At 46.6% G+C, this 13,332-nt stretch overlaps 1 protein-coding gene across 2 annotated transcripts in view; it reads right to left on the bottom strand.

Moving 5' to 3' along the window:
* Positions 1 to 13,332, bottom strand: part of WDR35 (WD repeat domain 35) — a 270,202-nt gene that overhangs the window by 186,832 nt on the left and 70,038 nt on the right. For both annotated transcript variants that reach the window (XM_063915331.1, XM_063915332.1), the window contains exons 3-6: positions 7,003 to 7,074; positions 6,742 to 6,834; positions 4,299 to 4,427; positions 3,718 to 3,851 (exon numbers count right to left, since the gene is read on the bottom strand). In XM_063915331.1, coding sequence (XP_063771401.1) covers positions 3,718 to 3,851; positions 4,299 to 4,427; positions 6,742 to 6,834; positions 7,003 to 7,074 — 428 coding nt within the window. The remainder of the gene's footprint in view (positions 1 to 3,717; positions 3,852 to 4,298; positions 4,428 to 6,741; positions 6,835 to 7,002; positions 7,075 to 13,332) is intronic.

Genomic DNA, 13,332 nt, shown 5'->3' with positions numbered 1-13,332 from the left:
GTAAATACATTTTAGGATACCCTCCTGCTTTCTATCAGCAGGATCCTTAAGGGCGGCCATCTCAGGAGAGGGTAGAGCCCTTGTTCTTACAAGCGTGTGAGCGCTTTATCCACCCTAGGGGGTGTTTCCCAACGCACCCTAACCTCTGGCGGGAAAGGATATAATGCCAATAACATTTTAGAAATTATCAGTTGTTATCGGGGGAAACCCACGCATCATCACACACCTCATTTAATTTCTCAGATTCAGGAAAACTACAGGTAGTTTTTCCTCACCGAACATAATACCCCTTTTTGGTGGTACTCGTATTATCAGAAATGTGTAAAACATTTTTCATTGCCTCAATCATGTAACGTGTGGCCCTACTGGAAGTCACATTTGTCTCTTCACCGTCGACACTGGAGTCAGTATCCGTGTCGGCGTCTATATCTGCCATCTGAGGTAACGGGCGCTTTAGAGCCCCTGACGGCCTATGAGACGTCTGGACAGGCACAAGCTGAGTAGCCGGCTGTCTCATGTCAACCACTGTCTTTTATACAGAGCTGACACTGTCACGTAATTCCTTCCAACAGTTCATCCACTCAGGTGTCGACCCCCTAGGGGGTGACATCACTATTACAGGCAATCTGCTCCGTCTCCACATCATTTTTCTCCTCATACATGTCGACACAAATGTACCGACACACAGCACACACACAGGGAATGCTCTGATAGAGGACAGGACCCCACTAGCCCTTTGGGGAGACAGAGGGAGAGTTTGCCAGCACACACCAGAGCGCTATATATATATACAGGGATAACCTTATATAAGTGTTTTTCCCCTTATAGCTGCTGTATTGTTAATACTGCGCCTAATTAGTGCCCCCCTCTCTTTTTTAACCCTTTCTGTAGTGTAGTGACTGCAGGGGAGAGCCAGGGGAGCTTCCCTCCAACTGAGCTGTGAGGGAAAATGGTGCCAGTGTGCTGAGGAGATAGGCTCCGCCCCTTTTTCGCGGACTTTTCTCCTGCTTTTTTATGGATTCTGGCAGGGGTTAAAATTCATCCATATAGCCCTGGGGGCTATATGTGATGTATTTTCGCCAGCCAAGGTGTTTTTATTGCTGCTCAGGGCGCCCCCCCCTAGCGCCCTGCACCCTCAGTGACCGAAGTGTGAAGTGTGCTGAGGAGCAATGCCGCACAGCTGCAGTGCTGTGCGCTACCTTGGTGAAGACAGGACGTCTTCTGCCGCCGATTTTCCGGACCTCTTCTGTCTTCTGGCTCTGTAATGGGGCCAGCGGCGCGGCTCTGGGACCCATCCATGGCTGGGCCTGTGATCGTCCCTCTGGAGCTAATGTCCAGTAGCCTAAGAAGCCCAATCCACTCTGCACGCAGGTGAGTTCGCTTCTTCTTCTCTTAGTCCCTCGATGCAGTGAGCCTGTTGCCAGCAGGTCTCACTGAAAATAAAAAACCTAAAACTAAACTTTTCACTAAGCAGCTCAGGAGAGCCACCTAGTGTGCACCCTTCTCGTTCGGGCACAAAAATCTAACTGAGGCTTGGAGGAGGGTCATAGGGGGCGGAGCCAGTGCACACCAGGTAGTTCTAAAGCTTTACTTTTGTGCCCAGTCTCCTGCGGAGCCGCTATTCCCCATGGTCCTTACGGAGTCCCCAGCATCCACTTAGGACGTTAGAAAAACATTTTTCATTGCCTCAATCATGTAACGTGTGGCCCTACTGGAAGTCACATTTGTCTCTTCACCGTCGACACTGGAGTCAGTATCCGAGTCGGCGTCTATATCTGCCATCTGAGGTAACGGGCGCTTTAGAGCCCCTGACGGCCTATGAGACGTCTGGACAGGCACAAGCCGAGTAGCCGGCTGTCTCATGTCAACCCCTGTCTTTTATACAGAGCTGACACTGTCACGTAATTCCTTCCAACAGTTCATCCACTCAGGTGTCGACCCCCTAGGGGGTGACATCACTATTACAGGCAATCTGCTCCGTCTCCACATCATTTTTCTCCTCATACATGTCGACACAACGTACCGACATACAGCACACACACAGGGAATGCTCTGATAGAGGACAGGACCCCACTAGCCCTTTGGGGAGACAGAGGGAGAGTTTGCCAGCACACACCAGAGCGCTATATATATACAGGGATAACCTTATAAAAGTGTTTTTCCCCTTATAGCTGCTGTATCTTTAATACTGCGCGTAATTAGTGCCCCCCCCTCTCTTTTTTAACCCTTTCTGTAGTGTAGTGACTGCAGGGGAGAGCCAGGGAGCTTCCCTCCAACGGAGCTGTGAGGGAAAATGGCGCCAGTGTGCTGAGGAGATAAGGCCGCCGATAAGGGGGCGGAGCCTATCTCCCGTTTTTCTATGTATTCTGGCCTGGGGTTAAATGCATCCATATAGCCCAGGAGCTATATGTGATGCATTTTTTTGCCATCCAAGGTGTTTTTATTGCGTCTCAGGGCGCCCCCCCCAGCGCCCTGCACCCTCAGTGACCGGAGTGTGAAGTGTGCTGAGAGCAATGGCGCACAGCTGCAGTGCTGTGCGCTACCTTGTTGAAGACAGGACGTCTTCTGCCGCCGATTTTCCGGACCTCTTCTGCCTTCTGGCTCTGTAAGGGGGCCGGCGGCGCGGCTCTGGGACCCATCCATGGCTGGGCCTGTGATCGTCCCTCTGGAGCTAATGTCCAGTAGCCTAAGAAGCCCAATCCACTCTGCACGCAGGTGAGTTCGCTTCTTCTCCCCTTAGTCCCTCGATGCAGTGAGCCTGTTGCCAGCAGGTCTCACTGAAAATAAAAAACCTAAACTAAAACTTTCACTAAGAAGCTCAGGAGAGCCCCTAGTGTGCACCCTTCTCGTTCGGGCACAAAGATCTAACTGAGGCTTGGAGGAGGGTCATAGGGGGAGGAGCCAGTGCACACCAGATAGTCCTAAAGCTTTCTTTAGATGTGCCCAGTCTCCTGCGGAGCCGCTATTCCCATGGTCCTTACGGAGTCCCCAGCATCCACTTAGGACGTTAGAGAAAATAGAATTTTGATAACCTACTGGTAAATCCTTTTCTCCTAGTCCGTAGAGGATGCTGGGCGCCCGTCCCAGTGCGTACTTTACCTGCAGTTTAGTTATTACAGTTACACAAGTTGTGTTATATTAGTTCAGCATGTTGCTGTCATTGATTCATGCCTGTTGGCGTGTTTTCTGTTGAATGACATGTTGTGCGGCATGGTTGAGGTGTGAGCTAGTATGTATCTCACCACTAGTATTAAAGTAAATCCTTTCCTCGAAAATGTCCGTCTCCCTGGGCACAGTTCCTACAACTGAGGTCTGGAGGAGGGGCATAGAGGGAGGAGCCAGTTCACACCCATTGAAAAGTCTTAAGAGTGCCCATGGCTCCTGCGGAACCGTCTATACCCCATGGTCATGAAGTGGACCCCAGCATCCTCTACAGACTAGGAGAAAAGGATTTACCAGTAGGTATCAAAATCCTGTTTTTTATGACAGAACTCTCTGGAAGTGAAATCACAGACGAAGGTGGTAGGGGTCAGAGTTCAGACCAAATGTCATTCCATGCCAATGTGATGTCATCATAGTTTTCACTCTCCAGCTTTATAGATATAAATTACGGATGATAGGAACATATTGAGAGGCCCTTTTACTTACACTGTAGTAGAACATGCAACAGATACACAAAAGATAATATTTTGCTATTCTCAATTTTGCATCACTTACAATGAAATTCCCCTGGTTGTCGTAGAGGTGAATTTCTGCATTTGCCATGCCAAACAGAAGAATTTTGCTGTCCGGCGACCATGCTACATGGCACAGTTGTATCCCTTTCAGTTCCTTGCCCCAAATACGATTGCCTGCCAAATATGGAGATTAAGAATAAAAATTAGGTTGTTAAAAATGAGTCCAATAATAGAACATTCATAGCTACAGTACTTTTAGAACCGAGTCCAACCTAAGTTTCTCCTATTTATACATAGGCTTACCATACTATCCCTTTTAAGCGGGACACTAATGAATTACACCGGTTCTGTGGCTGGCTGACTTCAAGCCTGCATTTCACCTAGTTTTCATCAACCACAGAACCGGTGTAATTTATGTGTATCTATTCTATTTGCAGAGCTGCTCGACTGGCTTCATTAATAGGGAAAACTCTACTTCAGTATAGCTAGTGACTGATAGACGCACAACTGGAAATGAATTTCCATAGTTTCTGCACACTTCAAACTTCCATGAAGGCAACCCCTGCATATTATCTGTGTGTAAAGCATGAAAGAGATGACCGCTAAGAAAACAGTCCTTACCGTCCACTGAGCCGACAATGACTGCTCCATCCTCATACACAATGCAGATCTTCTGACCATCAGCGTTCCAGCTCATGCTGCGCACAACGGACTTATTCCTGTTATTAATCATCTCTTCGTACCAAGAGCCTGGGGAGACAAATTACATGTGATCAATCATTAGCATACCTCCCAACATTGCTGTTCATAGAAATCGAGACCCCCTGTGTGTGAAGGCGTGCCCCGAAAAAAGGGGCAATGGCCTCACTATACCCTCTTAAGCATCACTGTGGGGGCGTGTCCAGCACACACAGAAATGTTGGGCTGCCCCCAGGCTCTCCATGCACTGTGAATAGATGCCAAGCACATTCCGTGCTTCCCCCAACTTTTACCCCCCCCCCCTTCCCGCGTGGGACACTGCGGCAAGCGGGTGGGAGAGACTTTATGGGATAATTATAAATGAATGATATTTCATGTGGGGACAAGAGACAGAAATTTTAGATATATATTATATTATATATATTATACAGGGTGAATCAAAAGTCGCAGTATACCCCTTTTGTTTCCAAAACTGTGCAGGAAATGGGAAAACCCAATACTCCAATAAGGTATGGGCTCTCTTTTAGGGTATGTACCGATCATGGACGCCATCTTGAAATTGGCCATCTTGAATCTAGATCAGTTTTTTTTAAATGAAAAGGGGGTCGTGTAACATGTCAAACAACATCAGAATTTGCTGAAATGTTTATTGCTGCAAACAGATTTTAAATAGCAGTTATGGTTCAAAAGTTACAACACTTTTTTTGTTCCAGGTAACTGAAGATGGCTTTGATAAAAGAGGAAAGTTTTCCATTGAAAACGCGGGCCGTTTTTTGCCGATTTCGAGGCACCTTTCGCCAATACCTTTTCACCTACTGATTTTGGTAATTTTAAGTTCTTTCTTTACTGCTTTCCTTTTATTTATTACTATTTATTGAACCACTGTAAATATGTATATATCAAAAGGAATGTATGTTGCAATATCAGAAATAAAAAAACAATGCCTTTTCACTTAAAACAAAAGATGAAAAGGCACTGGCGAAAATGCCTTCAAAACGGACGAAAACTACCCTAATTGAATACTCAATGGGGCGAATTCATTATCTCCAAAATGATCGTAGCTAATTGCATACCCCCCATACTCTTTAAAAGCTTTAACAATCTTTATAGAGATTACAACCTGGTTTTGTGGCTGACATATACAGGCCCACAAAGTGCTTGTGTGCCACTACCCTATACATGTAGACAGGAAAAACAGACACCAAACCGACTTTTCAAACATTTGAATTCCCCCGTTAATGGTGTATTCAATAGATGTCGGATCAGACATATCCATACTCAATGAGCGGGCAAATCCGACAGGATTTGACTGTTCACGACAATACCGATCCGACTTTTTTTAAAGTCGGATTGACATTGTCAGAACCGGGGCCAAAACATGTCGGATTTGGCCGCGGAATCCGACAAAACACGTAGGTCCGCGGCTAATCCACCGATTCACGTGTTTTCCAACAAGTCGGAATTGCCTTGTCGGAAAGGATTGAATAGGTCGGAACAGTTTCCATCCTAAGAAAGTCAGAAACGGCCGTCTTTCCGACAAGACAGCAGTTTCCGACCACAATTGAATACACCCTTATTTACTAAAGGTCGACTTTCACCGATTTGAAATGGATTTAAAAAAAAAATGATCTAAATCAATGTATCAAGGTATCCCAAAACTGAAGATCCTGACATCGGAGGGGGTAAGTATTTTTACCCTCCCTCCCCCCTAACCCTCCGGGTGTGGCAGCTAGGGCTAACCCTCCAGGGGTGGCGGCTAGGGCTAACCCTCCGAGTGTGGCAGCAAGGGCTAACCACCTCCCCTAGTGCCTAACCCCCACCCTAGTGCCTAACCCTAACTAACCCCCCCCCCCCCCCCCCCCCCCACACACACACACACACACACACACACACACACACACACACACAGTCCCCAGGCCCTAACCTAAATACTTACCTACAAGATGTCAGCTGTCAGTGTTTTCCGGTGCCGGTCTCCTGAGTTGGTCACATGACCACCGGCATCCAGACCACCAGGGATGCTGAACGCATCCCATTTCAGGGGCGAAGATACACATTTACTGACAGACAATTTTTTATATTGATTTTCAAATGTTAGTAAATGTATTTTAGTACCTTAACACAACATTGATTTTAATTGATTGAAACTATTCAGTTGTCATCCCTGTTTTATAGCAGAAACATGTTGATCAGGTAAAGTGATTTTTAGATCAAAAAGTGTCATACTAGGATACGCTCCAACATGGTAGCATTAGCTGTAAGGGAATGGCATAGTAATGGGTGTGTGGGACTACGTATGTGCATATCTTACAGAGAAAAAGGCTTTATGAGACAATGGTGATTCTCACAAAGTGCCTAACATTACCCTTGTACAGCATCCAGACAATGATGAGTCCATTCTGATCACTGGTGGTCAATTTCTGAAAGTGTTCATTCCAAGTAACAACTTGTACAGAACCTGGAGAAGAAAATGAAACCAATGTTTTAGGTTAAAATGACCGGAGATCAGACTGTATTGTATATTAACATACATTAATTAAAAAACTAAACAACCAAACCCAGAAGCATTCTCCTGTGCCTATATACTGTATGGATATCACCATGTATATTTTAATAGATATCTTACCGCTGTGTCCCTCAAGGGTCTGATTCATGGAGAGATTACTGGGGGCAGCAAGCCCCTTTAACTTGGAATCATCTGGAAGAGAAATCAGACATTCAGACAAGTGTTTCAGATGAAGGTCTGAATTGTATGAGAACAATGTTTTTGAAATCTTCATTACAGCCCCCATACTTATAAGCCCTGTTTACCAGATTCCCTGACCAGACCAGAACCGCAGTTCAGATACGCCAATTGGCGGCCAATCAACGCTTGTCAATCCGTCTGGGAATCGGGGAAATTCTTCATTTTGAACATCCCCGATTTGCCGATCCCGACCATTTTTGGTCACAATTGGGGAATCAAGATTTTCAAACTTGGTTACTGTTCCAGATTCCCTGACCTTGCTATATCGGGGGATCTGAAAATTGCAGCAATATGCCGCTAATGTATAGGAGCGTACACAAGGTGTGGCTATTAAGTAATGAGACTAATGCTATAATTTATGTTTAATAATATTAAGTACATTTTAACTCGTTACCCTTCTATGTACTCCCATCATGCATCCACACACCACTACATTCTTATTTCCCTTTGGCCAAAGCCGTGCCGTAGCTCATTATGGGGCAGATGTATTAAGCCTGGACAAGTGATAAAGCAGTGATAAGTGGACGGTGATAAAGTACCAGCCAATCAGCTCCTAACTGTCATTTTTCAAACCCGTAATGATTGGCTGGTGCGTTATCACCTTCCACTTATCAATGCTTTATCACATCTCCAGGCTTAATACATCTGCCCCTATGTGTCAGCTGTCTCACAGGTTAGTCGTTTTCTTCTTTACCTCATTAACTGATGCAAAATGGGTTCCCTTGAGTAAAGATTTTACTTTAGGGAAAAGAAAGAAGTCACTCGGTGCTAGGTCTGGCGAGTATGGAGGGTGTTCTGTTTGGGCTGGTGCGTTGTCCTAATGGAGGATGAAACCATTATACCACACTCTGCCCTCTTTTTCCTGACTCCTTACCGCAAAGTTTCTAGAACATTTTTGTAGTAATGTTGATTCACGTTGCGCCTTCTGGTACCCATTCTGCTAAAATAACATTATTGTTATCAAAGAAAACAATTAACATGGCTTTGAATTTGGATTTGCTTTGACGTGCTTTCTTCATTCTTGGTGCGGATGGTGTTTTCCAGTCCACGGACTGGCTTTTTGTCTCAGGATCGTACTGGAAGATCCATGTTGCATCACAGGTAATAACGTTATCTAAAAAATGCAAATCCACTTGAATTTGTTCAAAAAATGTCTGTACAAATTCACTATAAATTTTCTTTCTGCTCGGCGGTGAGAAGCTTTGGAACCATCGTAGCACAAGTTCTTGTCATGTTAAGATCTTGATGCAAAACTTGAACATAATTATCAGTGAGCTAACTGAAGGACACTCACTGGGGCCTCCTTGCTCCTCTATCCAGCACAGGATCACTTTGTGATTTGGCCGCACACACTTGGATCTGTTTTATGAATATAATTCTGAGAATGCTGTACGACTTCTTCTAATATTTTGGGTTATTTCTATAACGTCCTAGAGGATGCTGGGACTCCGTAAGGACCATGGGGATAGACGGGCTCCGCAGGAGACATGGGCACTTTAAGAAAGACTTTGGATCTGGGTGTGCACTGGTTCCTCCCTCTATGCCCCTCCTCCTCCAGTTTGATACTGTGCCCAGAGGAGGATGGGTGCACTGCAGGGAGCTCTCCTGAGCTTCCTGACAGAAAGTATATTTGTTAGGTTTTTTATTTTCAGGGAGCCTGCTGGCAACAAACTCCCTGCATCGAGGGACTGAGGTGAGAGAAGCAGACCTACTTCTGGGAGTTTCAAGGCTCTGCTTCTTAGGCTACTGGACACCATTAGCTCCAGAGGGAGTCAGAACATAGGTCTCACCCTGGAGTTCGTCCCGGAGCCGCGCCGCCATCCTCCTCACAGAGCCGGAAGATAGAAGCCGGGTGAGTATGAGAAGAAAAGAAGACTTCAGAGGCGGCAGAAGACTTCATGATCTTCACTGAGGTAACGCACAGCAGTAAAGCTGTGCGCCATTGCTCCCACACACCTCACACACGGCAGTCACTGTAAGGGTGCAGGGCGCAGGGGGGGGGGGGGGGGGGCATCCTGGGCAGCAATATAAACCTCATTTCTGGCAAAAGAGATATATATATAGCCAGGCACTGTATATATAAAGAGCCCCCGCCAGTTTTTATTATATTTAAGCGGGACAGAAGCCCGCCGCCGAGGGGTGGGGCTTCTCCCTCAGCACTCACCAGCGCCATTTTCTCCACAGCACAGCTGAGAGGAAGCTCCCCGGATTCTCCCCTGCTTATCCACGGTGAAAGGGGGTTTCAGAGAAGGGGGGGGGCACATAATTGGCAGCAAATAATAGTATTACAGCGCTACTGGGTAAACACATTGTGTGTTTTTCCAGGGGTATTAGTGCTGGGTGTGTGCTGGCATACTCTCTCTCTGTCTCTCCAAAGGGCCTTGTGGGGGAACTGTCTTCAGATAAGAGGATTCCCTGAGTGTGTGGTGTGTCGGTACGTGTGTGTCGACATGTCTGAGGTAAAAGGCTCTTCTAAGGAGGAGATGGAGCAAATGTGTGTGTGTGGTGTCTCCGTGTGTGTGGTGTCTCCGTCGACGACGCCGACACCTGACTGGATATGTGGAATTAAGTGCTGAGGTAAATTTATTGCACAAAAGATTAGAGAACAGACAGGGAATCTACCCATGTCTGTCCCTATGTCGCAGGGACCTTCAGAGTCTCAAAACGCCCACTATCCAAAATAATAGACACTGCTACCGACACGGAGTCTGACTCCAGTGTCGACTACGATGATGCAAAGTTACAGCCAAAACTGACAGAAGAGTATTCAATATATGATTATTGTAATAAAAGATGTTTTGCATTTCACTGATGACCCATCTGTCCCTGACACGAGGGTACACATGTTTAAGGGGAAGAAAGCTGAGATAACATTTCCCCCCCTCTCATGAACCAAATGAATTGTGTGAAAAAGAGCGGGAATCTCCAGACAAGAAACTGCATCATCTGTCCCTGACACAAGGGTACACATGTTTAAGGGGAAGAAATCTGAGGTAAATTTCCCTCCTCTCATGAAGAAAAAGAGTGGGAATCTCCAGACAAGAGACTGCAGTTTCCCACAAAGAATTCTCATGGCGTATCCTTTCCCTGCTAGGGCCAGGATACGATGGGAAACCTCCCCTAAGGTGGACAAGGCGTTGACACGTTTACCCAAAAGGTAGAGCTGACATACCAAGATACAGCTACCCTCAGGGATCCTGCAGATAGCATGCAGAAAAGAACTTTGAAGTCCATTTACACACATTCTGGTACACTACTCAGACCGGCGATTGTGTCGGCAAGGGTTTATAGCGCTGTAGCAGCGTGGACAGATACCTTATCAGCGGAGATTGAAACCCTAGATAAGGATACCATGTTATTGACCCTAGGATATATAAAAGATGCTGTCTTATATATAAGACATGCTCAAAGAGACATTGGTCTACTGGGTTCTAGAGTCAACGCTAAGTCGATTTCTGCTAGACGTGTCCTGTGGAACATGCAATGGACAGGTGATGCCGACTAAAAGAGGCATATGGAGGTTTTACCTTACAAGGGTGAGGAATTGGGTGGAGAAGGGCTCTCGGACCTGGCGTCCACAGCTATAGCTGGTAAATCTGATGTTTTGCCTTATATTCCCTCACAGCCTAAGAAAGCACGACATTATCAAATGCAGTCCTTTTGGTCGCAGAAAAACAAGAAAGTACGAGGAGCGTCCTTTCTTACCAGAGGTAAGGGCGCAGGGCACAGCTAGTTCCCAGGAACAGAAGTCCTCCCCGGCCTCTACTAAATCCACCGCATGACGCTGGGGCTCCGCTAAGGGAGTCCGCCCCAGTGGGAGCACGTCTTCAACTCTTCAGCCACATCTGAGTTCACTCACAGGTGGATCCCTGGGCAATAGAAATTGTTTCTCAGGGTTACAAGCTGGAATTCGAAGAGGTGCCTCCTCGCCGGTTTTCCTTATCGGCCCTACCGGCTTCTCCCCCAGAAAGGGAGATAATATTAAATACAATTCACACATTGTATCTCCAACAGGTGGTGCTTAAGGTTCCCCTCCTTCAACAAGGAAGGGGATATTACTCAACCTTGGCTGTAGTCCTGAAACCGGACGGTTCGGTCAGACCTCTTTTAAAATTAAAATCTCTGAACCTATACTTGAAAAGGTTCAAATTCAAGGTGGCATCGCTCAGAGCGATCATCGCCAGCCTGGAAGGGGGGGATTTTATGGTGTATCTAGACATAAACACTGCATACCTTCATGTTCCCATTTATCCATCCCATCAGGCGTACCTGAGAATTACGGTACAGTATTGTCATTACCAATTTCAGGGTAATTGACGGAAATGATGGTGCTCCTACGCAAGCAAGGAGTCACAATTATCCCATACTTGGACGATCTCCTAATAAGGGCGAGATCAAAAGAGCAGTTGTTGAACAGCGTGTCACTTTCACTGAAGGTGTTACAGAAACACGGCTGGATTCTCAATATACCGAAGTCACAGTTGGTTCCTACGACTCGTCTGACCTTCTTGGGCATGATTCTGGATACAGACCAGAAAAGGGTTTTTCTTCCGATAGAAAAAGCTCAGGAACTCATGACTCTAGTCAAGAACCTGTTGAAGCCAAAACAAGTGTCAGTGCATCATTGCACTCAAGTCCTGGGAAAAATGGTGGCGACGTACGAAGCAATTCCCTTCGTTAGGTTCCATGGAAGGAGAAGCTCATGTAAACCGCCAGGGCGGCACAAGGAGCTGAGTGGCGATGGCGAAGCCACCAGAATTCTTCGCTGGGCGGAGAATCATGTAAGCGCACTGTCAGCAGTGTTCATTCCGGGAGTGGACAACTGGGAAGCAGACTTCCTCAGTAGACACGACCTGCATCCGGGAGAGTGGGGACTTCATCAGGAAGTCTTCGCACAGATTGCAAGTCGGTGGGGACTGCCCCAAATAGACATGATGGCGTCCCGTCTCAACAAAAAGCTACAAAGGTATTGCGCCAGGTCAAGAGATCCTCAGGCGGTAGCTGTGGACGCCCTAGTGACACCGTGGGTGTTCCAGTCGGTCTATGTATTCCCTCCTCTTCCTCTCATACCCAAGGTGTTGAGAATAATAAGAAAAAGAGGAGTGAGAACAATAATCATTGTTCCGGATTGGCCACGAAGGGCCTGGTATCCGGATCTGCAGGAAATGCTCACAGAAGATCCGTGGCCTCTTCCTCTAAGACAGGACCTGTTGCAACAGGGTCCCTGTCTGTTCCAAGACTTACCGCGGCTCCGTTTGACGGCATGGCGGTTGAACGCCAGATCCTAGCGGAAAAAGGTATTCCGGATGAGGTCATTCCTATGCTAATAATGGCTAGGAAGGACGTGACATCTAAACATTATCACCGAATATGGCGAAAATATGTTCTTCGTGTGAAGCCAGGAAGCCTACGGAAGAATTCCATCTAGGCCGTTTTCTTCACTTCCTACAAACTGGAGTGAATTTGGGCCTAAAATTAGGCTCCATTAAAGTTCAGATTTCGGCCTTATCCATTTTCTTTCAAAAGGAATTGGCCTCTCTACCTGTACAGACTTTTGTGAAGGGAGTACTGCATATTCAGCATCCTTTTGTACCTCCGGTGGCGCCTTGGGACCTTAAAGTGGTGTTAAGTTTCCTTAAGTCACATTGGTTTGAACCACTTAGAACAGTGGAGTTGAAATATCTCACTTGGAAGGTGGTCATGTTGTTAGCCTTGGCTTCGGCTAGGCGAGTTTCGGAATTAGCGGCTTTATCACATAAAAGCCCCTATCTGGTTTTCCATATGGATAGAGCGGAATTGCGGACCCGTCCTCAATTCCTACCTAAGGTGGTCTCATCCTTTCATATGAACCAACCTATTGTCGTGCCTGTGGCTACACGTGACTTGGAGGATTCCGAGTCCCTTGATGTGGTCAGGGCTTTGAAAATTGACGTGGCCAGAACGGCTAGGATCAGAAAAATAAGAATTTACTTACCGATAATTCTATTTCTCATAGTCCGTAGTGGATGCTGGGGACTCCGAAAGGACCATGGGGATTATACCAAAGCTCCCACACGGGCGGGAGAGTGCGGATGACTCTGCAGCACCGAATGAGAGAACTCCAGGTCCTCCTCAGCCAGTGTATCAAATTTGTAGAATTTAGCAAACGTGTTTGCCCCTGACCAAGTAGCAGCTCGGCAAAGTTGTAAAGCCGAGACCCCTCGGGCAGCC

This window comes from Pseudophryne corroboree, chromosome 4, assembly GCF_028390025.1.
Source record: "Pseudophryne corroboree isolate aPseCor3 chromosome 4, aPseCor3.hap2, whole genome shotgun sequence".
In the NCBI taxonomy this organism is placed as follows: domain Eukaryota; kingdom Metazoa; phylum Chordata; class Amphibia; order Anura; family Myobatrachidae; genus Pseudophryne; species Pseudophryne corroboree.
Note: the sequence above shows the minus strand (reverse complement) of the source record. Positions and strands in the feature narration are given on the sequence as shown.